At 33.8% G+C, this 25,077-nt stretch overlaps 1 protein-coding gene across 3 annotated transcripts; it reads left to right on the forward strand.

Moving 5' to 3' along the window:
- Nucleotides 1-111: 111 nt before the first annotated feature.
- Nucleotides 112-24,013, forward strand: LOC148602116 (uncharacterized). 3 transcript variants are annotated; one of them, XM_088554624.1, is made up of 15 exons: nucleotides 112-174; nucleotides 1,628-1,829; nucleotides 4,355-5,437; nucleotides 7,751-8,215; nucleotides 9,507-9,571; nucleotides 10,292-10,525; nucleotides 12,087-12,308; nucleotides 14,360-14,417; nucleotides 15,278-15,418; nucleotides 15,965-16,132; nucleotides 16,668-16,745; nucleotides 17,219-17,419; nucleotides 18,055-18,185; nucleotides 20,404-21,445; nucleotides 22,362-24,013. In XM_088554624.1, exons 2-15 carry the CDS (start codon nucleotides 1,643-1,645, stop codon nucleotides 22,547-22,549), a joined length of 4,263 nt encoding a protein of 1,420 aa, XP_088410750.1. In that variant the 5' UTR covers nucleotides 112-174; nucleotides 1,628-1,642; the 3' UTR covers nucleotides 22,550-24,013. The 3 variants fall into 3 exon arrangements, with proteins under 3 accessions (XP_088410750.1, XP_088410749.1, XP_088410751.1); XM_088554623.1 differs by having other exon boundaries at nucleotides 118-259; XM_088554625.1 differs by having other exon boundaries at nucleotides 118-259; nucleotides 16,671-16,745.
- The last annotated feature ends 1,064 nt before the right edge of the window (nucleotides 24,014-25,077 follow it).

Here is a 25,077-nt window from a genome sequence, read left to right on the forward strand (position 1 = left end):
CGGTAAATGACCCGCGAAGCAGGTTATTTTTAAGTGGGCACAACGAGCATTTGTTTCGTTTCTCAGTTTACTAGTACTCGGATAAAAACCGCGCGTACTCAATTAACTCCCCTTGAAACTCGAGACGATAAAATCAATCATATGGTTAATGACTTCTTTATTGATTCAAAAGAAGTATGTCTGTCAGTACTTACTGTTGATATTATATCAACAAACAAATTATTATAGTATGGCCTCACCCGTTCTGTTCATGGCAACTGTAAGTAATGTCATGTGTTTAACAGTCTGCAACTTTCACTTTAAAATTACACTATAGTACTCCAGATAATCATAACGTTCGCTGTTTTCATTGACGGTTATGCCTCCAAGCAAAATAAGTTAGCCTCCGAAGACAGCACAATGATTAGGAATATTTTTATTTCATTTTGTTAGGTTCAGCTTGTTTTTTTTTCCTACCTTGCTCTATATCAGGATTTTGTCTACTCCTTCAGTCTTTATATTAGACGGACTTATAGCTGTTGTATCTTTTACTATTCTAATATCTGTAGCAACATCATTTACAGTTCTCATATCACAGCTCATACGTTATACCAGAATTTGCAGAAACAAGGAGAGAAGGGTGGCAGAGTGGTTAAGTACTAGACTTTAAATCATAAGGTCAACACTGTTCTGGGTTCGTGCCTTACTTCATGTTTCAAGTTTCCAGGCGTCTACCCTAGCCTTTGTGTTTCATCAATTTTCCAGCTTGGAATATATGGTGTATCAATCTTCACCATGAAAACCATGTTGAGTTCACCTTGTAATTGATTTCCTCTTTCGTCTAGTCTCAGACGTGACATTTTATGAGCAACTTGGTGGGTGCTTCTAGAAAAGCTGAAGATGCCTTCCCTGTTGTCAAATACCTGGTGCATAATCCTTAAGTTTTTAGTGGAGTCTGGGTTGCATATTCATTTACTTTTGTTGTTAAACTCCTTGAGATGTTTAGGTTTCCTGCTTGCATGTTACCCAAACCTGGCTAAACGCTCACCAATGCACGATAAACAAATGCTTTTATCGTGCGTTTAAATGCATGCTAAACGAAAGGTGAAAAATAATAATATTAACAAATAATTAATGAAGGAAGAAAAAATAGAAAATAAAATTATATGAATTAATAACAGCAAAAATTATGAAAATAACAGTTGAATCATGGAAATATTCAAAGTACAAAAATAAGTGAACGCTTCTATCATGCGTTTAAATGAACGCTTGTATGTTGCATTTAAATGAACTCTCCCAGCGTGCGTTTAAACAAACGCTTCTATCCTGAGTTTAAACCAACGCAAAATGATGCGTAACACACGATTAACAATGCACGAAGCAAAATGGGAAATGTGAATGTTTTCAAGGAGTGTATGTATGTGTGATATTTTAGTTTTCATGCTCTGTGTTTGATGTGTCTTTTTTCTTTTGTGGAGTCAATAGCCCTTGATTGTGCGCAGTTTGAATCCTGGATCCCTTAATTCCCCTTTGCTAATTATGTTAAATGATTCTTTTAAATAAAAGAACACTATCACAAATGAACTGTTAAATTTCACATTAAATATTCCAAAATAAATGTTTTCTCAATGAAAAATCATTTTTAAAGGACATGTAAATTGAAATGGCTGACACTTCAAGAAGACCACACTCAAAAGCAACTGTGAGTTCTGTGGCTACAAAAGCAACAAAGTCAACGCAGAAGTCAGTCGTCACTACAACCACTCAAAAGTCCGGCAGTGAAGGTCAAAGTGTGCAGAAAAGTTCTCAGAATAAGAAAGCCCAAAAAGCTAAGAATTACCATGACTCAGGTATCTACATAAAATAGAAGTGCACAATTCCGATTTAATCAGTTAGTTTTCTGTTAAGCTCACCTGTCTAAAGGCCATGTGAACTATTGCCATCAGGTCGTCTGTCATCTGTTAACAATTTTTCAAAAATCTTCTCTTCTAGAACTACTGAACAGAATTATATGAAACTTTGCACAAATGTTCCTTAGGGTGTCTGACACAAGAACTGTCTTTAGAATTTGGATCCGTCTATAAACAATTGGCCACTGTTACTAAAAATAGAACATAAGGGTCTGACAGTAGTGTTTCGCGTATATCTCCAAAACCATAATGTTTTGCCAAATTCTGACTCAATAAAAGTGTAAGGCATGATGAGATTTATCCAGGGTAAATTTTTCGTTTTAATCTGTTAACCCATGTTGGAGTTATTGCCCTTTTTCAACATTTTTTTGCTATTTTTAATAATATTTCATTATAAAATCTTCTCCTCTGACACTATTTGACCAATTGAAACCAAACTTGGTATGAATGTTCCTTGAGGTATCCTGTATAGAACTGTTGTGGGGATTTTTGATCCATAGAGAACATGGCTGCTTTACTAAAAAATAACACAAAGGGGTCAGTCAGTTGTTTTTCACATATATCTCCAAAACTGTTAGGTTTTGCCAATTTTGACACAGGTTACAGTCTTTATTATGATGAGATCTATCTGTGGTCAAATTTCCGTTGTAATCTGTTAAGCAAAGTTGGAGTTATTCCCTTTTTCTACATTTTTTTTTAGCTATTTATAATGTTATTTCTTTTAAAAAATCTTCTTCTCTGACACTACTTGACCAATTGGAACCAAACTTGGTACGAATGTTCCTTGGGGTATCCTGCATAGAACTGATGTGAGGATTTGAATCCATCAAAAAACATAGCTGCTTATTTGGTGTGGGGATTTCCCATCCATCGAAAAAACATGGCTGCTGTTACTAGAAATCGAACAGTTTTTCGCATATTATATCTCCATAACGTTAGGTTTAGCAAATTCTGTCAATTGCTGAAATGATCCTTATTATAAGGCCTAGAAAAGTCTCTAGGGATAAAAGTTGTCAGATGACTCCTTGTAAGAGTTATTTCCCTTGAAAGGTGAAAAATGACATTGTTTTTGTTTTTGTTTTTGTTTTTACAGTTTTCAGCCATAATCTTGAAAACAATGATGGATAAAAAAAGTTTTCAAGTGAAGAAATGATCATTATAATAAATCCTACCAAAGTCTTATTGAGTCAATAAGTTGTCATGTTGGACAACTTGTTAAATTTATTGCCCTTGAAATGCAAAATTTAACCAGATGAGTGATTGAGGCTCCAGGAAGCCTCTTGTTCATTTTCACATCATGCATACAATATGTATCTTGATGAGCAAATTGAGAAATATATTTGAATAAAAGTCTTGGTTTTATGATGTATAAATTAGGTATTCAGGTTCAGTTATTTTACCATTTACATGATTTACATACCTTATCTCACAGTGAAGTAAAGATGTGGGAAAAAGTACTTCAGGCAGTCACTTAGCTGGCCTATTAAAATAGAACAAACAACAAGAACCCACTACCTAGTTAAAAAAAAAAAAGGTTTCGGCCAAAGACTTTCTTCAGTTTACTCTCCCATACACTGTGAACAACTGAAGATGAAGTTTAGGAACACCAGCTGAAAAATGCAGCTGAAGAGAAAGCTGAGGAAGGTCTAACTTAAATTTGTCAAAAGTTGAACTAGACAACTACAGAAACATTCTCTTAGGAAGAAGTTTGTATTAATTTCTGATCATCATGACTTCCAATATTATGATATATTATTAGGGCCCCGCCTTAGGCAGGTTGCCCTATAGTGATCAGTCTGTCAACCCATCCATCCGTAACAAATTCGTGTCCACTCGATATCTAGAGAACCATTATGATTTCAAAGTTTATACTTGAAACCTATATTAACCAACACCAGAAGGTTTGTCATAATGTATGTATGACTTCCTAGGTCAAAGGTCAAGGTCAAAAACTTTGGTTTTAGTTGACAACCCCATGTCCTGTGGTAAAGATCGTGTCCGTTATGATTTCAAAGTTTATACTTGACACATATATTAACCAACACCAGAGGGTGTGTCCTAATACCTTCAAACAATGCTTCATATCAGCTTATTTAGCACATGTTATTGACAGTGTTGCCCACAGAGATGGCTCCCATCTCAATGATATCTAGTTAAATTTAGTATGTCACAGGCTTTTTTATAGACAGGGAAAATGTATTAAGCAATATTTGGTCCGATACAAGTGGGGTATATCTAGTACAATAGTGTGTGCAAATTCATGTTTTTGCCACGATTGGAAACCTAATTTTACAATACACTATTTTGACTAGGATTACTGAAGTAAAATTTCTTTCCAATCCATATATTTTTGTGTAATTTTGAAATTGACAAATGCTTGTAGTTGTGGTTTTAGTTTGTAAATTACATGAAAACAAACTTTATGGTATTCATATTTAATGCATGTAGCTATTTTTCTCTTAAAGCGATGAACAAAGACAATGATCATGTGACTCAGGGAAACACAAATGGCTTTAGTGAAATACTTAAAGTACAGAAAAACAAGCTACAGGTATTGGAAATGAATGAGTTCTTTGACAGTTTGCGAAGTGCTGACCTTGAAATAGAGGTCAAGGAGGATGTAGTTGAATTGAAGGGTCTAACTAAGGAGACTGTTGATGAAGTTCACTACAAAATTGACAAAAAATGTAAGGAGATTGCTACAAAATTGGATAATGTTGGAAATTTAAAATCTAAATTTCTACGAAAACAGAATGTTACAGAATATATCAATTTTATTTTGATGCAAGAAAGGATCCTCTGCTCTTGGGAAGTGAATGAAAAAGTTCATGACTTGCTTGTCTTTGCTTTGTCACAAGATGTGGCAACAGAAGGGTCAAAGGTCATTAAAACCTGCATTCAATCAATTGAAATTGATAAGGAACAGTTAGAGTTCATTGAACTTCAGGAGTTTCTTAAAGATAATAAAAAAGTGTGGGCTGTTCCTCGTAAGAAGAAAGGTGATATTGTCTTGCTTATGACAAATGACCAATATGTTTTATACCAGAGGATTTTCAACCCTATACCAGAAAATGGAAGTACTCAAAATCAAGTACTGCATGTCCCATTATCACAATGGAAATTAGAATATTTCAAAACTTATGCTGATCAAAAATTGAAGTCCCTTTGTAATTTGTACAAAGTAGATCATAGATTCTTTCACAACCATATAGAATTACATGGTTGGGATCCAGAAATTGTCAAAATAGATATCGATCGAATGGCAAATGAAATTTTTATATCTCTTGAACATTCCTTTGGAAACGCTCCAAATTTGACAAAAGCAATTGAAGAAAAACGTGTACATTTAGAAAAACAGAAGCAATGCATGATTAATATTAGTAACAAGGCACGCCCACATTCTGGTTGGCTTGGAAACAGAAGAGATGTTATGATGCACATCATTAATATGATTGGTCCTGTTGAGACATGTGACTGTGATGTACTGATATGTCCTGTTAACAGAAATTTGGATGCGTTTGGTATAGGAAAGGATATCCTAACTATTGGTAAAGCACCTAACATTTTTTTTTCTGAAGAAGGGAGCTGGGTTTTGATAAGAAATGTTTTTTTGCGCAAATGCAAAACTTTTACTTTAAAATTTAGCAGCAACCCAGATCAACATTTTTATTTGAGAATCCGCTATTTAAGTTGTAGGGAAAGTATATAATCCTCATTTTGATTTTTTCAATGTTTGGGTAAAAAGAAAATCTCCAAAATTTGAAAAATATATATTGAAATATATTATCCCAACCCCTCCCCTTTCCTATTTAAATGGTTGGTGATTCGGCAAAAAGAATAATAGTCTTGTTTCCTGCTGCCAACAAGAAAAAAAATGGTTGGTAAGTATGGAAATTATTTATTTTTCAAAAACATTTTACATTGAGTTAATGGGGAAACAATCTAAACTTCAACTGTGTTGAAAATGACCAAAAAGGTTCAGTGAAGGCACACAAAAAAATAGGGTAGATAGGGTAGCAGGAAACAGACATATTCTTTTTGCCTTAAAAGTGATCTTTATCTCCTAGCATATCAAATTTGCACTGTTCTTTTGTTTGTTGACTTCAGATGTAAGACAATCCACAGGTTTTGGTTAAATCAATCTTGATTTAATGTATATAGGTCCCTATCAAAATTTAATTTTTTTGAAATAAAACCATGAAAGCATACTTCATGTATGGGCATTTTTTGAATGGTCATTTAAATAACTTACCGGTCACAGTCTTGAGCAAGAAAAATTTATTTTTAGCTCACATGTCCAAAGGTCAAATGAGCTTATGCCATCACTCGGCATCCATCGTCATTGTCGTCATAGTGGACAAATTTTCAAAATTCTCCTCTGAAACTACTAGACTGACAGGATGTAAATTTGGTGTTATTGTTCCGTAGAGTAATTGTGTACAAAATGACCACTGGGATTTTTGATCCATGAAAAAACAGCTGCCTTGACTAAAAATAGAACATGGGAGTCTGAAGACATTTTTTGCAAATAATTCAAGAACCGTTGCCTTTAGCAAAATTCTGGTACAAGGTAATTTTGTTCAGCATCAAGAGATTGACCTGTGCTGAAATTTTCAAAACGATTAGTCAACTGATGTAGGAGTTATGGCCCCTGAAACAGTTTTTTTGGCATATTTTGCATGTATAACTTAAAAAATCTTCTCAAAAACCATTTTACAGAATTCAATGAACGTTGGCATTATTGTTCCTTAGTGTTTCCCACACAAAATGACTGTTTTTGATCCATGAAAAAAAAAACATGGCCTCTGTTACTAATAATAGAACATAAGAGTAAAAAATCGTTACCTTTAGCAAAGATTTTGTAGGTTAATATTGTTCAGCATGATGAGACTGGCTAATGCTGGAATTTAAAAAAAAAAAGTTTGTCTACTGATATATCGATGTAGGAGTTATGGCTCCTGAAACAGTTTTTGAAATTTTTTTCCCCACATGTACAAATTTGAAAATCTTCTCTAAATCCATTTAAGATCATTTAATGAAAACATGCGTATTAGTTCTTCAGGTAATTGTGCTCGAAATGACTTGTGATTTTTAATCTGTGAATAGATCTGGCTGCCTATATTAAAAACAGAACATAGGGGTCGGAAGAGTTTTTTGTAAATAATTAAAAAAGTGTTGCGTTAAGCAAAATTCTGGTTCAAGTCATAAAAATGCTATCAAAACATTTGACAATTCAGTTACTTTTAATTTAGCCTGTCTCATTCATCAACTTTTTCAAGTAAGCAAATTGTAAACCAGGTGAGCGATTCAGGCTCTCTTGAGCCTCTAGTTTCTGTAATAATTGACTTTTACCATTTTGTGAAAATGACCATATAATCTTGAAAGAAAAACCCATTTCAGTTGAAACCACATTTTATAGAGTTTTTGCATGCAAAACAGTAATTTTCTAGATTTCAAATATTAGTGATGGATCCAAGTAGGAAGGGTTCTGGTGCAATCACAACTTCTCTGCCAATCTCATTGATTCCGAGCATTGCCAGGATTGGCTTTGAATGTACATATTGGGTTATGCATTTTGAAGGCCCATTTTGGTTGGAAAATTTTGTCAATTTTTGCAAAAGTTAGAAAATCATAGCCCTGAGCCCCCCTTTTTTAACAATTCTGGAACACCCCCTTTCCCAAATCTCCACCCTGGGTCCATCTAAGTGGCGATATTAATTCTTAAGTACAATGATATATTTATATAGATAATATTATAAGTATCCTAATCTTGGGAGATAATGTATTAGCTGAAACACCCATCATGCATAAATATTTGTTTTGTATGCTAATTTCCTAGAATGATTTACGATTATTTTCAGGAGGAAAGCCTATTAACACAGATATTGATAAACTGTTGAAGAACAGTGAAGAATCTAGAGCACCTATAGAGCCGGAGGAAATAATTGTCCTCCAAAACACAGGGAATCTGAAATGTCAGCTTCTACTTCTAACAGTCATTCCTCCCTGGACAAGGGAAAAAGATGTGTCATTATCTCTCCTCAACAACTGTGCTAGACGCATCATTCACATTGTATCTGACTCTGGTTACAGGAGTATTGGAATTCCTTTAGATGTAGCTGATGACTTTCCCTCCCACATGTATGCTTCTCTTTTGATCAATAATTTCTGGAAGATGCGGCAGAAGTTTGGACATTTTATGCATGTGTTTGGTTATGCTGATACCCAGAGTACCGTAGAAGATATTGACGAGTTTCTAATGTCTGAGATTTTGATACTTGGCCACTGGTCTCATATTGTGTTTGATAAACCCAAGCACTTCAAGGGTATGTATGTATATCAGGCCATTTCTAATTATTTCAGTGTAAGAAATAGATAGTCACCTTGTATTTTAAATGCCCACTTGCACACTGTAAAGGTAACTACATCTCTAAATATCTACAACATAATTGCTCTTTGATCTAGGCAAAATACTTTAAAATTTAATGTAGGCAGGTTCTCTCAATTTTTAGGCAGGATTTTTCCAATTGTGGACAATGAAATCAGGCCAAATTGTTTTGATCCGATGTGTTTTCTGATTTCAAATATAGATGCATATGGCTGAAGTAAAGGTGATAAAACTGATACTAAACCCATGAATTATCTTGAGTCGTGTAGGCTGTGACACTAACAGTAGTCTGGTAGTCCTGTGCCTACTAAATTTGAAAGAGGACTACCTAGAAATGTTTATTTGGTAGTCCTTTGGGCTACCTAAATGAATTCTTAGTATTTTATTAGTCATAAACACAGGACTGCAAAATAGTTTTGAGGACTACCTAATTTGTCTATCAGAAAGTTATGGGGGGTACCTAGCGAGAAAAGTTGGTGTCAAACCCTGTCATGCCTTCTGAGTCTTTTAAGTTCAAAAACAAAAGTTCTGCTTATTTCCTTTACTACAGATCACTTTAAAACATGGTTGGCATTTTTCACTTCTTACCCTTTGAACTGAAAGACGTTGTTCCATGGAAACACAAGTCACCTGATTGCAATTATGTTGCCCGATTGGCCAAATACTGATAACTAAGTTGTGTTCCAAAAAATGTATTGAAAATTGAAATTGCATGCCATGTGTTATTTCCTGAATGAAATGTAAAAAATTATAAGTAAAGAAGAACAAATTTTACTGCACCAGCTATCTGTCTTTTAAAAGATAGTACTTCCTTTGAATTACTTCCCCAACCTTGGATCTTTATTACTTTTATTCATTCCAAAATTTGAGACATACTAGATTCATTTGGGCTCTGAAAGAATCTCAACACCAGGTATGGACTTATCATCCTCTGCAGGATTCTTATATGGGCTTGTACTTAAATAAACAAGCATTTTATAACCAAGGCAAAAAAAAATTATGTGTTCCTGGTTACATGCTTCAAAACATAGGTTAGGTAAGCAGGAATTTCTTTTTCTTTACTATTTTTTTCATCTTGAGTAAATGGAGCCAGAATCACAAGTTTAATAGTGTTCAAGCCATAATGACAATAAAAATTGCTAGGGTAGGCACAAAAAATAGAGTAGGTAAGGAAACCAGAAACACACATATTTCTTTTTATTTGGCCTAACATAACTTATGTTTCACAGAGAGGCAGACATCAGAGATTACAGTGAACATTGTAGAAGGCTCAATTGTAGACATGGATAAAAAGGTATCTGATCATACATTATTTAAACTTTCTTAAGCTGATCCTGAATAAATGAAATTCATACTTAGCCATTGTTAACTAGGAATCTTTTAAATTTTATTTATGTCAGTGTTGAGGCAATGTAAACTGAACTTATATACAATAACAGAACACATTCCTAAAGTTCAAAGTATCAAAACTTGTATGAAAGAGGTGTATGGTTGAGAAAGGCTTCTACTTACTGTATAATGACTTTTTAGCATATGGAAAATGTCACGTTTTTCTTCAAAAACTGGATGAGATTTTTCTTGTGTAATGTAATTTTTGCTGCAGGCCAAGAGTTTAATGAATACGACAAAAATGAATAACTCTATTTTATCTTCAAAGATTTTTTTTGCGTGATTAAATTTTCAAGTTAAAACTTTGACAGTGAATACACCGAAAATTAAATCACAGCGAAAATAATCACTTATACGGTACTTTAATAATATGGCAGTCATCATGTCTAGCTGTCCGTTACACTTCTTTTGTAACAGAATTTTCAGGTTTTATTAGAGAAAATTTTTAGATATTTGGTATGTTGCTTCTGCATAAAGACTTGTACCATGTCTTGCCTTTTAACTTTTTTTATTTGCCTAAGAATTTAAAAAAATGTACTTACTTTTTAATTTTTAAAATCTGTAGACATTTTTAATTAAACACTGAGATATAGCTTTCTGTGTTTGCCTTAACAATTTACTTCAGGTTGATGTGATAGTAAATGCTACCAACCACAAAGACCTAGAGCATGGTGCCATGTCCAGAGAACTCATCCATAAAGCAGGACGGGACAACATTGTTCGAGAATATCTACATATGTATCCAGACGGCATTGGAGTATGTGATGTAGCTGTTACCCAACCTGGGAAACTAAAGTGTCAATATTTGTTCCATGGATGTTTATTTGGATGGATAATGAATGGGAATTTATCAGTTAAGGTGATTGAAGAAAATAGATGGTCATTATTAAATTTGGTTCGCAAAGATGATATTTTTAGCATGAATAGATGGTTTACATAAGTTCAAAATGCATTGAAACTTGCATAATTGAGCTAATTCATGCAGTGTCTTGTTTAGATAGGGTCAAGCTGTCATAAAAATAATGCTTTATCTATGTCTCTTTTCTCCCTAAATAGACGAGTATATTACAATTTTTATCCAACGGAGATATCCTTATCTCACCAATGGAAGAGATAAAACATGTGACACCTTATGACGTAACACTTAAAATTTGACTGTCTCCTTCTGCAAATCAATCTGTCTCTTCATATTTAATAAGACTGCATTTCTAAATGACTGTCTCAGAGGTCTCATGAAAGCATGCTGGCCTCGAGTAAAGGAGGTCATAGGTTCAAACCTTTGTCAAGTTTCTCCAAAAACTTTTGAACTGGCAGCAAACACTTCTTTGCCAATCATATGTAAAGTGACAACAGATTGTCTTGAAGTCAGAATAATGTGTCTGAGTGGGTTGATCTGTCTCTTCTGTGAGCTAGCACAATAACAAATCTTGCCTATTACATCAGGCTCTTGATTAAGCATGGTTTTATCGATCGATCACTCTTTCCTAGAATATAATATATGACATATGACATTTCACATCTTAATTCTATGTGAAACATTTTGAAAAAGTGTCGCAATATTTTTCAGGTTTATTTTTTTTTTGATGTCTATGTAACAATATGCACTGAGTACAAACTGCTCAAGGAAATTAAAGGTGTTGGTTGCACATTTGTATCCTGTAACTAATTGGTAAGTATCATGTCACATCAAATCTTTTATTTCTTTTGTTTGCATACTCTTCAGTTTTTGTTCTTCATTCAAAAAGTGAATTTAAATTGTTTATTTCTAGAAAAGCAGAGGACGCTTACCCTACCGGTGTACCTGGTCCATGCTCCCAGTTTTTACTGGAGTCCGAGTTGCTCATTTGCTTTTGTTGCTTTGTGTGTATGATTTTAGTTACTTTGTATTCTTTGTTGTGTTTGTCTGTTTTCCATGTCTGGTCTTTCTCCCTGGATTACATTCTTTTGATTGACTCTATAACCTTGGTTCCTTTGATTACTCTTTGAAGCAAATCAAACTTACATGTTATATATTGAAATCTTTGGGACCAAGTAAAATTCACAAAAAAAAAAAAAAGAAAAAAAAAAACAATGTTGAAAAATAGAATATACTAAAACTGATACTCATGAAATATTTTTTTGTACAGTCATATTTTGAGATGGAAATGTTTTATACTGCAGTTATTTTCATATTTGGTTATCTCCCCTGTCTGGTGGAGGCCGTACTAATTTGATGCCTGGCAAAATATTTCTTTTTACCACTGTTTTTTGTTATAGACATGTCATGAATAGAGTTTTGTTTCATATTACAGCTTTTACCACAAAAATAGCAAAATATAAAACTGCCACAAACATTTCACTGTTAACAGTATGGCCCTGCAAGATCTAAATCAGAGGAATCCTACGTCTGATTAATTTGCAATGTCTTCTCTGCTTTACAGATGCTTAAACTGTTTGTAAACAGATGTTTAGCTGAAGCAGAGAGGAGACAGTGTACCAGTATAGCATTTCCTGCACTGGGTTCCTATTTGATGATTTTTCCACCAGTTCTGGTTGCAAAGATGATGTTTAAGGCTGTGGAGAAGTTTGGAGAGACAGAAAATCCGAAGTATTTGAAGACTGTCAACTTTGTATTGAATCCTTTGGAGGAAACTGTCACTGAGGTAGTGTCTGATCATTTTGGTGATATTAAGGATGTTCACTGCTTTTTTTAAGAATAACAAGGATTTCATCTGTTGGGGAAATCTCTTTCATGTTTGAACAATATTAGTGAAAAAAATGGATTTAGCATTATGCTTATTTTTGAGCTACTAACATCTGACATCTGAAGTTTTGGCTGGAAAAGGATTTCTGTTGATTTTCAATAGGTTCTGTCTCAGGAGCTTTTTGTTGCCATTATTTTGGATATTGGTTTCCACAGACTCTTTAAACCAGTTTGTGTGAAAAGTCAAGATGAAGAAAAACGATCATTTCTTCCACTACTGTTTGTCAACAAAGGTATAGATGCAATTAATTTGGCTAACATACTCCATCACAAAAACGTTACCAACAAAATTCCCCCATATTTCAAAGACAAATCCATACCAATTATTTCACCCATCGCATCCAAAATTTTCAATTACAAAAGGCTATTGCAGAACCTCGAGATTGAGGACTTCAAGGCTAAACCACCTGACTGTTCTTGCAAAAGCTCTCCATTCAAATATGGTCCTCCTGGTCACGTCGTTACGGGAGATTTAACCGTTATCGAAAACGAATCTCTGCGTAACATCCTTCCTAAAGGTCCCACGCTCCATAATTTGGAATTATAACTTTAAAGTTCTTATGGATGCTGTCGAGGACTCTGCAAGAAAATGGATAAAACGAGAACAAGAAGACATTGATTCTCTGTCAGAGTGGTTAAAGGCCTTGAGGTCTTTAATTTTGAAACGAATGAAAGTTTTATGTAGGTCATTGAGTGCCAAGGCTACATCAGTTTTCACAGACCCCGATGTAGCAAAAACATTGTCTACTATACATGATAAATATGTTGTCGTACCAGCAGACAAAGCCCAAAACAACATTGTTTTTGTCAGCAAAACGTTATATATCCAATGTTTATTATTGGAGGTAGACGTAGAAAATAATAGCAGTGATAAGACCTACATTGCTACCACTCTCTCCAAAGAAGAGATTGTGGAAAACCATAAATCTGTGTTTATATCACAACTCATACGGATGTTAAACCCCAACAAACAAACAGACACAACTCATACGTTATGCCAGAGCTTGCCGAAACTACGCAGACTTTTTGTATTGCGCTAGAACTCTAACAAATAGGCTTCTGGAACAGGGTTATGTTGCTACAAGATTGATGTCATCACTACAGAAGTTTTATGGCCATTATCATGAACTCGTGGATCGTTATGGTGTATCCATCAGCACCATGAAAACTGATTTATTCAACGGGTTTGTCTACCCCGGACTTGACTTTTTATGAGCAACTCGGCTCATAAAAGCAGAGGAGGCTTACCCTACCAGTGCACCTGGTCCATGCTCCCAGTTTTTAGTGGAGTCCGAGTTGCTCATTTACTTTTGTTACTTTGTATGTATAATTTTAGTTACTTCATGTTCTTTGTTGTGTATGTCTGTTTTCCATGTCTGGTCTTTGTCCCTGGATTACATTCTTTTGATTACCGCTATAACCTTGGTTCCCTTGATTACTCTTTCTATTAAAAACTTTGAAGAAATGACAAAGATTTCTTGAAATTACTTGTTAAATAACATTTTTGGGTCCATTATGCAAAGAAAAGTGGGGGTTCAGGGGAATATATATAACTATGCTCTTAAATGGATAAAACTCTGTCCAAAATGACCGAACATAGAGGTGTACATCCTTAACATTAGCTTAATAATCTGTTGGATGCAAATTTATTGTAAAAAAAATGCTCATACAAAACTACCTAACTGGATCCACAGGGGGGTATACTATTTTACCTTTGTCCATTTCTCTGTGTGTCTATAATTGCTTCCAACACAGTTTTCTCAGCAACTACTCATCACAGCTGCTTAAATTTTAATACATTCTTCATGTAGGTATGCCATATGGTTGGATTCATTTTTGGAAAAATATGACAACTTCTTGTTTACCAAGAACTTTGTTTATTTTCCTTATATTGTGATTGCCAGCAGTGGTATCACTATTGTGCCATCGCTTACCGATTTCTTATTTCAGATGTTCAGAAATATACAGGATTGGATGGTCAGCAGAAACAACCAACTTATAACTTATGGTAAGCAACATTTTCTGTCTTTTAAACTTTTAGTAAACTGATTTCATTTCAATGAATTAATTGTGAGATCATGATCATGATGCAAATTGTATATATTGATTCTGTCTAGGCTCAAGTTTTAGAATTGGAAGTAGTACTAATACAAATGTACCGGGATTAGTACAATTGACCTTTCTTTATTTTCCCATCAAGGACAGATAATTACCACAATTGATCATACTTCAATGATTCTGTTATTGTAAAACCTAGTCAAACCGAACCTATGGACCAGAGACTTTGCTCTGTTTAGCAGTGTGTCTTTACAGATTAAATGCATATTGAAATTGAAATATGAATGAACTTGAGTAGCAGTCTTTATAAAATCTTTATAAAATCAGACAGGAGGTGATTCATGCATGTCAAAAACCCAGGGAATCCACTTTTATTTCTTTTTCAGAATCATTTACAGACCACATAACCAGTCGTAGTTTTTCATTTAGGTGTTGTGCTTTCGAGATAAAATTTGTACTGATTGTTCATGAAATTAGCACTTTAATTTGCCAGAGTTACTGTTCTTGATTTTGTTGGATTTGGTTGATTTTAGTGGGAGATAAATGTATGATTTTCTCAGAAGTACAGATCTGAATATGGAAAGAACAACTGTTAGGTAAAAATAGAGCATATGTAGATTAATACAGCATTGTTTGTTTGGTGGGTTTATCTTCATCATGAACCACTTAAATATGGACAGTGTCTAAATTTTATATGTACTGGTACGTAAGGAGATGTCTGGTAGGGTAAGTGCCCAGTTTACGTACGTTTCACAGTAAAAATGCTCAGTATATGAGGTGAAGACCATACTACTTTATAACTAACTTCAGATCTACCACCAAAACATATCCAGTGTATCCACAAGAAGCATGGTATCAGATTTGTGGTAGCTGCTATAGATCATTACAGGGACATTCAGTACAAAGAGGTCAAGGTGAACGTTATGTTTGTGAGCAAGGAGGAACAAAAGGGTAAAACTACTTGTATTTTAGGATTTGAAGATTGAAGACTACTTGTCTTAATAACCCCTTATATACATTAATATTTTGTCAAAATTGTACACATTACATTTACTTGTAACTTGGAATCATTTTAATTTTATTATCACAGGTCAAAGGTCAGGGTAAGGGTCAATAGTTTACATGGCAAGAAAAAGCCATACTTAATGATGTCATCGTTTTAATTTTTGCATTTTAAAAAGACAAAAATAGAAGGAAAACACTGTGCATCATAAACAGAGTATATTTATTTCTCATTCAGTCTTATCAGGATTTTTAGTGGAAGTGATTTACTAAGTTTTGATTGAATTGGTTAATTAGTGTTAATTAGTGTTAATTAGAACATATTCCTCCCAGGTCAATTTGTGAGAAAGAACTCTGTGAATATTCATTTTCCTTGTAAGTAATTCTGTCCTGGATTGATATATTGAAGACTGGGACTAGCTCATAAATCAGCTCCTTTAGTGTTTTATTTGAATTCCTTCATTTGATACTAAAATTGTTATTGTCTTATCATAGAAATTGGTAAACCATTGTGGGATATTACAAGTGGTAGCTACACAGTCACTCTCAAGGTCATACGTACAGAAAAATCATTGACACAGGGGTTAAATAAAATGGTGGATATGTTAGAGACATACAGATTCCATGTTATGGACGTTGTTCTACTCAATAGTAGGGATGCAGGTCAGTCTGTTTTATGATATGACAGCACAAATTAAAATCTTGGATATAAAAGTTGATGATACCCAGTATATACTGATGATGATAAATATAAGTTAGTTGTATAAACATAATGAAATGTCTGACCAATTTTACTTAATTGTACTGATATAATGAAGTGTCTGGCAAATATTTCTTTGTTATACAAATATAATGAAGTGTCTGGCAAATATTGCTTAATTATACAAACACAATGAAGTGTCTGGCAAATATTTCTTTATTATACAAATAAATTGAAAAGTCTGACAAGTCCCACCTGTCAAGTTCAACACCTCAAATGTTCTTCTTGAAGATTAAAAAAATGCATTAAAGACAGATTCAACACTTGAACAAATTATTTGAGACTGAGGAGTCGAAAGATTTTAGCCTTTGTTTTATGTGAGATGAAATAAGTGTTTTAAGCTACTTTGATAGAGAAATCTCTGGTGTTAAAGCTATCAGAGCTCCTGATTGTAAGTTGGACTGTATTTCATTTCATGGTATTTTGTTTATTTTACAGCAGGTATCATGAAGGAGAGTAAGTCCCCATCATTTGGTCCATGGCAAGAACCAGAGAAAACTTCTAAGCAGCCATCAGGTAGATTTATTCATCAATGAAAAGCAACGAAAATAAGAAAACTAAGCTTCTCTAATCTCTTTAATGAGTTTCACTAAAACTTTAAGATAATATGGTTGTCATTATGGGATGTTCTTCCAATGCAATGAAACCTGTCTTAACCAAACTGTGAATGAACTGGCAACCTGTCTAAAGCAGACACAATTATAAGTTCCTTTCTGTCAATATTGATACATCTGGAATATGTGTGAACCAAAGACCTTCAATAAATTAATAATATGCCTGATGAGTTCTGCTTAGGCAGGGTTTTGCCGTTGAATGATCCCCCACAATCTAATTATGTAATCAAGTATTACATTGTTATATTCAAAAGTTAAACAAGCCTCTTTTTTGTGTTGTCCAGAGTTAATTGGATGATAAGTATGAAATATGACCATTGTCAATTGACTATAATCTGGAATGGAAGTTTACAGAGCCATGCACTTTTCTTTCAGGAATGTCCCTCCATAAACAGATAGATTTGGTAATGAGCACTGTTGTCAAAAGCACAGACAAGATATATGAAGGGGACAGGAAGTCTGAAACAGCTGATCCTAATATTAGTTACATTAGAGTTGTAAGAATGTTTGCAACTACAGCCGATTTTAAAGACATGATGAAACAGCTAAAAAAAGGGGGAGTGTCAAAAGAAAACAGTAAGTTTTGTTGTGTAGCTTACAGCTTTAATTTTATTGTATTTACTTGTATCAGGCTGTTCATGTAAAAATCAGGCAGATCCTATAACATAGGTGGCACAGAGTAAATGGCTGCCCATGTAAAAATCAGGCAGATCCTATGACATGGGTGGCACAGAGTAAATGGTTCATATTTAATGTATATATCATATGTATATCAAATAATATAAAGTTTGTTTTAAGTTGACCATGGATAGTTCTGAAAATAAATGACTTTAAGGAGGGGTAGAAGTATTTGCCCCCGCAATTCACTCTTAGTTGAAGGGTAATGAAAAAAAAACATTTATGATTTAAATTCAGCAACATCCTTTATAGTTTCAAAACAATTGTGGCCTGTGCGGATCTGTGTGCCGAAATAAATAAATCTGCAGCAGTGGTAAGCTTACCATTAAAGGGTACCAATTAATAGGGATCAGAAACTAATAGTGGATTTTTGTGGCATATAGTTCTACCCATCCTTCCGTCTTGCAAGTTTTTGCACAATAACTCATAAAACTCTTCACCAATTCCATTGAAACTGGTAAATTGCATGTATCCATGATTCATGTTTGTATTGGATAATTTTAGTTTGAAACATATAAGTGTTACTTTGACAGGAGCGACTTCTTCTTGGCATATAAGTGAGAAGAAGCCACAAAAATACAAGTATCATATCCAAGCCATTGGGAAGAGGGATGATACAGATGCTGTTCTGGATACTCTAAAAACTGATATAACTCATATGGAGGTAGGGTTTGATAATCTTGTCTTTTTTTATTTTTATTATGGCAACAATATACCATTTTGTGCCCTTATTCCAGGACAGAATTACAAGGAAAATGAATATTCACAAAGTTCTTTCTCACAAATTGACCACTAGAACCCTGGGAGGAATATGTTCTAAGTACAGAATCTGTAAGAGTTGGCAACCATGAAAATTGTACCATTTGACTTTTTCCATGATTTATTTTAGAGTTATGGGACTTTGACCACAGATACGTTCCATGTATATCTATTATTTGTATCAAGTTTATAGATTTTATGCAGGACACAAGTATGATCCTTTATAGTGCATTTTGGCCAATGACTTGTTTTTGACCATGGCAGTCAAGGAGAAATACTTCAGATGTATGGAACAATTAAAACTAAAAATAAATAAAATTTCACACTAAGTTAGATTATTAGAGGCATTTATATCTGCCTTCATTTTTATTTGACTGCAAAGTATTTACTTCAAATTTGCCGTCCTGTAATAGTTGCTGTTGGGTCAAAATTATTCAGAGACTTGTTATAAGAGTTATTGGCCTTGAAAGATGAAAAATGATGTCTTTTGCAGTTTTGAGCCAAATTGTGACAATTATAATAGATAATAAAAAAGATTTAAATGATGAAATGATCCTTATGATAAGGCCTAAAAAAGTCACCATGGATGAAAGTTAGACACTTATACTCCTTGTAAGAGTTATTGCCCTTAAAAGGCTAAATTTTTGTAGTTTTCTTTGAAAACTTTAATAGGTAGAAAAAAAAAACTTTTAATTAATGAAATGATCCATATGATAAGGCCTACAATAGTCGCCATAGTTTTATGCAATTTTTTACAATATCTTGTAAACTATCAGAGGTAGATAAATATTTCAACTGATGAAATGATCCTTCTGATAAGTCCTACAAAAGTCTCCATTTGGATCAAATTTTTTAGGATAACTCCTTTTTTGAGTTATTTCCCTGGAAGTGAAAAAAAATTAAGTTTGTGGAGTTTTTGGCTCACCGGGCCTAAAATGCCATGTGAGCTTTTGTCATCCTTTGGTGTTTGTTGTCATTGTCATTATCATTGCTGTTTTCCGTTTTTTATCAATCTTAAGATCATCTTGACCTCTGAAACCACTTAACACAATTTCATGAAACTTTGTTACAATCATCCTTAGCATGTCTACTCCCAAAACTGTATCTGTTACATTTCCAAAAAAAAACATTGTCATCACCATATGTCTCACCATATAATTGGCTTATATTTTAAAAACTGTAACACATAGATGAAATGTGAGACTTCTTAACCAAAACACTGGTTGGACAAGATATATCTATGCTCTAAATTTGAAGTTGAACCAATAACAAGTTTTGGAGTTTTCGCCCTTTATATGCTGATTTTACAAATTTTTTTTCAGTTTTTTGTTATTTTCTTGAAAAATATAACCACTATCTCACGATTTCCAGCTGTATCATATCAATAAAATGACTAAAAAATTCAGAAAAGTCACTTTATTTATTTTAGAGTGATGGCCCCTAAAATGCCTTTTATTAAGGATTTTTTTAAAGTTTTTTCCTGTTATCCAGAAAACCAAAATTAATGAATTAGTATATATTTCATTATTATTTTGATTATAAATGCATAATGATATAAAAAGTTGAAATATGGCAATACTAAACAGGGAATCAATTCAGGCTCCTGTGAGCCTCTTGTTTATTGTGTTCCTTATTTAATTCTGGTAAACAGTAGATTTGATGAATTTTGGAATTTCATTTTTGGTCCCATTTTGAACATTTTTTATTGAATTTCAAATTTAGTGCAAATATTATAGTGTCCGTACCAGTTGTTGTGTCCATATTGAATTGTTAGTCCATATGCTTAAATGTATCAAAAAAATGTGTCAAAAACTAGTTTTGTGTACACACTTGCCCTAACTGTTCAGGGTTAGACTACTGCAGTTGTATCATGCTGCACTCCATGAAGCTTTTTGTTGTTTGATTACTTGATTACTTGACTATATGGTTCTGTGTAGGGGAGCTTAGGATATTATCTTGTAAGGTTAGCTTATCTGTTCAAATTTTGAAATTGTATACAGATGAAATTAAACAACAAATTCATAACTTAGACAATAACTACTGCTAATTGGAGACATTAAACCTTCCATACATAAAATGTCATTTGTAATGTTGAATTTTACAATAAATGTATTTGATTTCAGGAGCCAAGACGAGTACATTTCAAAATTGCCCCACCAGTGAAAAAAGTCACAAAAAAGATAGATAGCCTGCATAGGTCTGGTTATAACATAACTCTTGATGAGGCCGGTAAAAAGGCTGTTCTTGATGGTACGACAAAGGAAGTTGTTGAGGTACGGAAGGAACTTGAAGATTTCATTGATAATACACTAGTTATAAATCTGGCAGAGGATGATTTCACAGCTCTTATTCACCTTGGAAAACGAGAGGACTGGTTTAAAGAAATTGCTACCTATGTGTTTGACAGGGGAACTCTGGTGTTGACACATAAAAAGGGAGTTAACCCTGAACCCCTGTTAAAGAATTTAAAGGACAAAATGGAAGAGATAAGAAAAATGTCGGAAACAGATGTGCCTTTGCAAAAAAAGATGACGATATTTTTAGAAGAGGTTGAAAAAGAGGTGGAGAAAGAAATCAAGGGCATTTTCTGCTTTTTGTCATTCAATAAGAAGCGAATAATCATTAAAGCTCAAAATGTTAGAAAAGCTATTGATGCAAAATTTGCTGTACAGATGAAATTGGGATTGGTGGCGACACCTAGGAAAAAGAAAACAAAGGATAATCAGGCAAACTCTCATGCAGCAACACCAGGGTTAAAAAATGGGTCTCAATTTACTACCAAAGAAGGAATCACTATCTTGACCTACCTTGCTGATTACCAAAAGTTGAAGGTTGATTGTCTTGTGACTCCTGCTAGCAAGAATCTAATACCAACAAAGGGCATTGGGCAAGAAATAGCCCAGGCAGCAGGTGGGCAGTTGGAAAAGGAATGTGAAGCAGTAATTACTGAGAAAGGCAATCTTGCTGTTGGTTCATGCTGTTCCACAAAACCTGGTTATCTCCCTTACCACTGTATCATCCATTCAGTAGCTCCATCCTGGCAATTGTATGGGGCCGACCAGAAAAAGAAATGCCTTGAAGATCTGAGATCTGCCATTATATCTGCTTTACACATGGCAAACAGTCATGGACACAAGACTATTGCATTTACTTCATTAGGAACTGGTAAGGTTTATGTTTATAACTGTGATTATAAAGGCAATTTTAACAACTGGATAAAAGTGTTTATCATTGTTTTTCATGGATCACAGCCCTCCCTTAGGTATGAACCATTGCATTACAAGGTGGGGGGAGTTAGGATCTTTTTGAAAATAAATGTTCCAAGTTATGGAGAGAAAAAAATTAACTTATTCATTGAAAAAAAGTAAAATGATGATTTTATATTTTCCCCATTACTTAATAAGGCATATTTTCACATAAAAATATTGATTTTGGTTGCTGTTGAAATTAAAATAAATTTCTTATCTGACATCAAATCAAAGCCCCCCTCCCACAGGGTAAAAATGGTGGTTGCATACCTTACCCCTTTTGAGGGTTCCTCAGTACTCACTTTCATTGCCTTATCATTGAAAAGCAACCTCCCTTATCTTGCTGTTTGTATTTCTCATTTAAGTTTGTTTTTTGTAATTCATTATGTCTAACAGTCTTTCAAAAGCTCAACAGTTTGATATTATATAGATAGCAGTAATTTACCAAATTTTCCCTGGATAAAATTTTTCAGGATTTGCACTCAATATATTATGTAATTTCACTCTTCAAATTTCTCCCACCCAAACATCAGAACGCAGATATCAATAACAAAATTTAAAATATTTGTTGTAAATTACAACCACAAATGGAGATATACTATATGATAAATAGGATAATCAATTGGTAATCAGGAATTACCAAAATAGAATCACTAGAGCTTAGAACTCATCAAGATTATATTTGTGCATGAAACTTGTTCTGTACATTAGTTCATAATAGGGATTCTGGTGTTCATGAACCAATTTTTGTTACTCCTCCCAATTAATTATCCTATTAGTCTTTTTTGTTGGTTTTCATGTAAAATTAGTTGAGAAAATATTTTCCATTTTAGGAGTGTTTGGTGTGCCTAAGCCATTCTGTGCTATCCAATACTACAAAGGTATTTTGGAATATGGTAAACACATGAACAAGGGAGATAACTCTATACAAGACATACATTTTGTTGACCCTGATGAGGAAATGTTCCTGACACTTCAAAAAACTTTTAGCAAATACTTGGGCGAAGGGAAGCCTATATGATTTAATGAGACTAGCATTGTTTTGCATGTATATCTGAAATGTTTATATGACTGTCAGGTCATACTTTACATTAAGAATTTTGATGCAGTATATCAAAGATGTTCGCTGCTCTATTTAAGAAAAACAAGGATTTCTAGGGTTGTGAAATCTTTCAAGATTTTACATGCAAGAACAATATAAGAAGAAAAATAAATGGGTCAGTATGCTGGTTTTTGAGATATAATCATTTGAAGTTGTGGCCGGAAAAGGATTTCTTTAGATTCAGTGTTTGCCTTTAGGCACTAACTCGAAGGCCGAAGCCTAGTAAAAATTGACTAGGGCAAGTGAAATGATGTGTACTTTTTTGTTTCAGTCTAGTTGAATCCTATACAGTCCTCCATTATTCGGGCTAGTCATTGAGAATTTTGAAGGAAAGGACTGTTGATTTTCCATAGGTTGTGTCTTAGTAGATTTTACGTATTACAAACCAAAAGAAATAACAAGAATTTTAAAGAAACTTTTCAAATGACATTTCATGGAATGATGAAAAGAAAAATGGGGGTCACATGGCAAAAATATTAATGCTTTGAAATGGATAAAACAGATGAGTAGGAAAATCTGACAAAAATAGCTGAATATGAGCAGCAAACATCCTTGAAAAGGAGAAAAAGATTTGGATGATATACCCAATTTATTTACAAGTTTTATCCATTATGCTTATTTCATGTATGCTTGTCTCATTGAATCTGTTGTTAATTGAGCTTAGTTGATTTTTATGCTCTTAAGTTGTTCCTTCATTGATGCATTTGTTAAGTTAATCTTAGCTTGTAACTCCTTTTTTTTTAAAATATGCTTCTTGCTGTTTGAAGGCTAGAAACCACCAATTCCACTTCCCATAGGTTTCTATGCTAATTTCACAATATTCAATGGCTTCTCTGGACTTCACCCTAACTTTAACCTGCAGAGGACTATATATCAGCATGATTCTAAATATGTCAGCTCACAATCCTCAGAATGGCATGTGAGGTTAGCAGACTTGCAGTGTAGTACTGGTCACCGGAAGTGAAGGGTCTATAAATAGCATGAGAAATCCCAGTGTTTTCACAAGATAGGGGTATATTTAGAAGCCATTGTGGAGATTAGGTTTCACATCACAAGAAGCCAAATTCACCTATAAAATGTACAGAAATGTTTTTCCTTTCAGAAACTGTTTAATTTTTTTAAATAAGATGAGAACTTTTTTAACAGCGCTATGAGGAACAGGGGTAATTTCTGCGTAGGACTATTTTTGCGTACATTCCAAATGCTCATTGGTTGAATTGGTAACCTGAAGTGCTCATTTAAGTTTGTATGTGCTGCATGTTTGTTTTTTGTAATTTATTATGTCTAATAGATTTTTAAAAGCTCAACAGAGCTTGATAACCATGTTTATCAATTGTTTTATTTTTTTATGCTGACTCTAAATAAAGCTTATTTATTTATTCATTTATTTGTTTTTAACTTTTATTTAAGATAGACGAGGAACTATGTCACTTGAAACCCAGGTATTTATTTCAGAATTCCATTTGGATTTGACAGTCCCCTCCCCAGGCCAGGCATTGTTCACTCCCCCATCATTTGGCATCTGTCGTGGTTACCAATTTTTCAAACTCTTCTCCTCTGACACTACTTGACCAACTGGAGCCAAATTTGGTATGAATGATCTTTGGGGTATCCTGCATGGAACTTAACTGGGAATTTTTGTTCTGTTGAAAAACATGGCTATTGAAAATTAAAATTGCATGCCATGTGTTATTTCCTGAATGAAATGTAGGATATTATAAGTAAAATAAACAAATTTTACAGCGTCGGCCATCTTTATTTTTACTTGTTTTCATTTTCCCTTAATCTGTCAAAGGAAGTAATTTGCAGGTATTGATTTATAGTTTCAAAAATAAATTGTTGTAAATCAGTTGAGTAACACAGGCCAGTATGTACCAGTCATAACCATTTTTTTGTCATGGATAAGGGAGGGTTTCCACTAAAAAAGTCTACTTTAGGTTATGTTGTCTTGAAGATCATGAAAATCAACGTGAGTTTCTGTGTAGCATATAATGGGGGGATCGGAAGGTCAAACTTGACAAATTGTTAGGGTTATTGAATTGGAAAGATTGTGCGTATTTTTGTTAATTAAGTTAGAATTTGAGATTTATCTCGCAGATGCACTGGAGAAAATTTCCATACCCTTTAACAAAGAACAACTTATTGAAATAACGTACGTTATTTTCTTACGAGAAAGAAACTAAATCGGTGAGATTAGAATCAGGAGTAAATTTAAGTTAGGTGTTGTATGATACTTAAAGGTCCAATATATAACTCACATTATGAAATGCACTGTCCAAGGACATATTTTGCACTTGGCAGATTGCATTTAATCTTTTATATTTATTACTATGTCAATGTTAAATGACGCCATGATTTTTTCCTTATATGACACGGACGATTTAGGACTATTTTTTTCAAGTATTTGCGATTGTACCAATTTTAAATTAGGTAAATGTTTGCCCTTC

This window comes from Perna viridis, chromosome 12 (genome assembly GCF_037379345.1).
Source record: "Perna viridis isolate PV_CMFRI_1.1 ecotype Kerala chromosome 12, ASM3737934v1, whole genome shotgun sequence".
NCBI lineage: Eukaryota > Metazoa > Mollusca > Bivalvia > Mytilida > Mytilidae > Perna > Perna viridis.

Coding starts and splice junctions, on each gene's coding strand:
- LOC148602116 (XM_088554624.1), top strand. CDS start 1,643: ATGGCTGACACTTCAAGAAGACCACACTCAAAAGCAACTGTGAGTTCT. Junction 16,746..17,218: donor AACTTCTAAGCAGCCATCAG/GTAGATTTATTC, acceptor CTTTTCTTTCAG/GAATGTCCCTCCATAAACAG. Junction 17,420..18,054: donor GGGAGTGTCAAAAGAAAACA/GTAAGTTTTGTT, acceptor TTACTTTGACAG/GAGCGACTTCTTCTTGGCAT.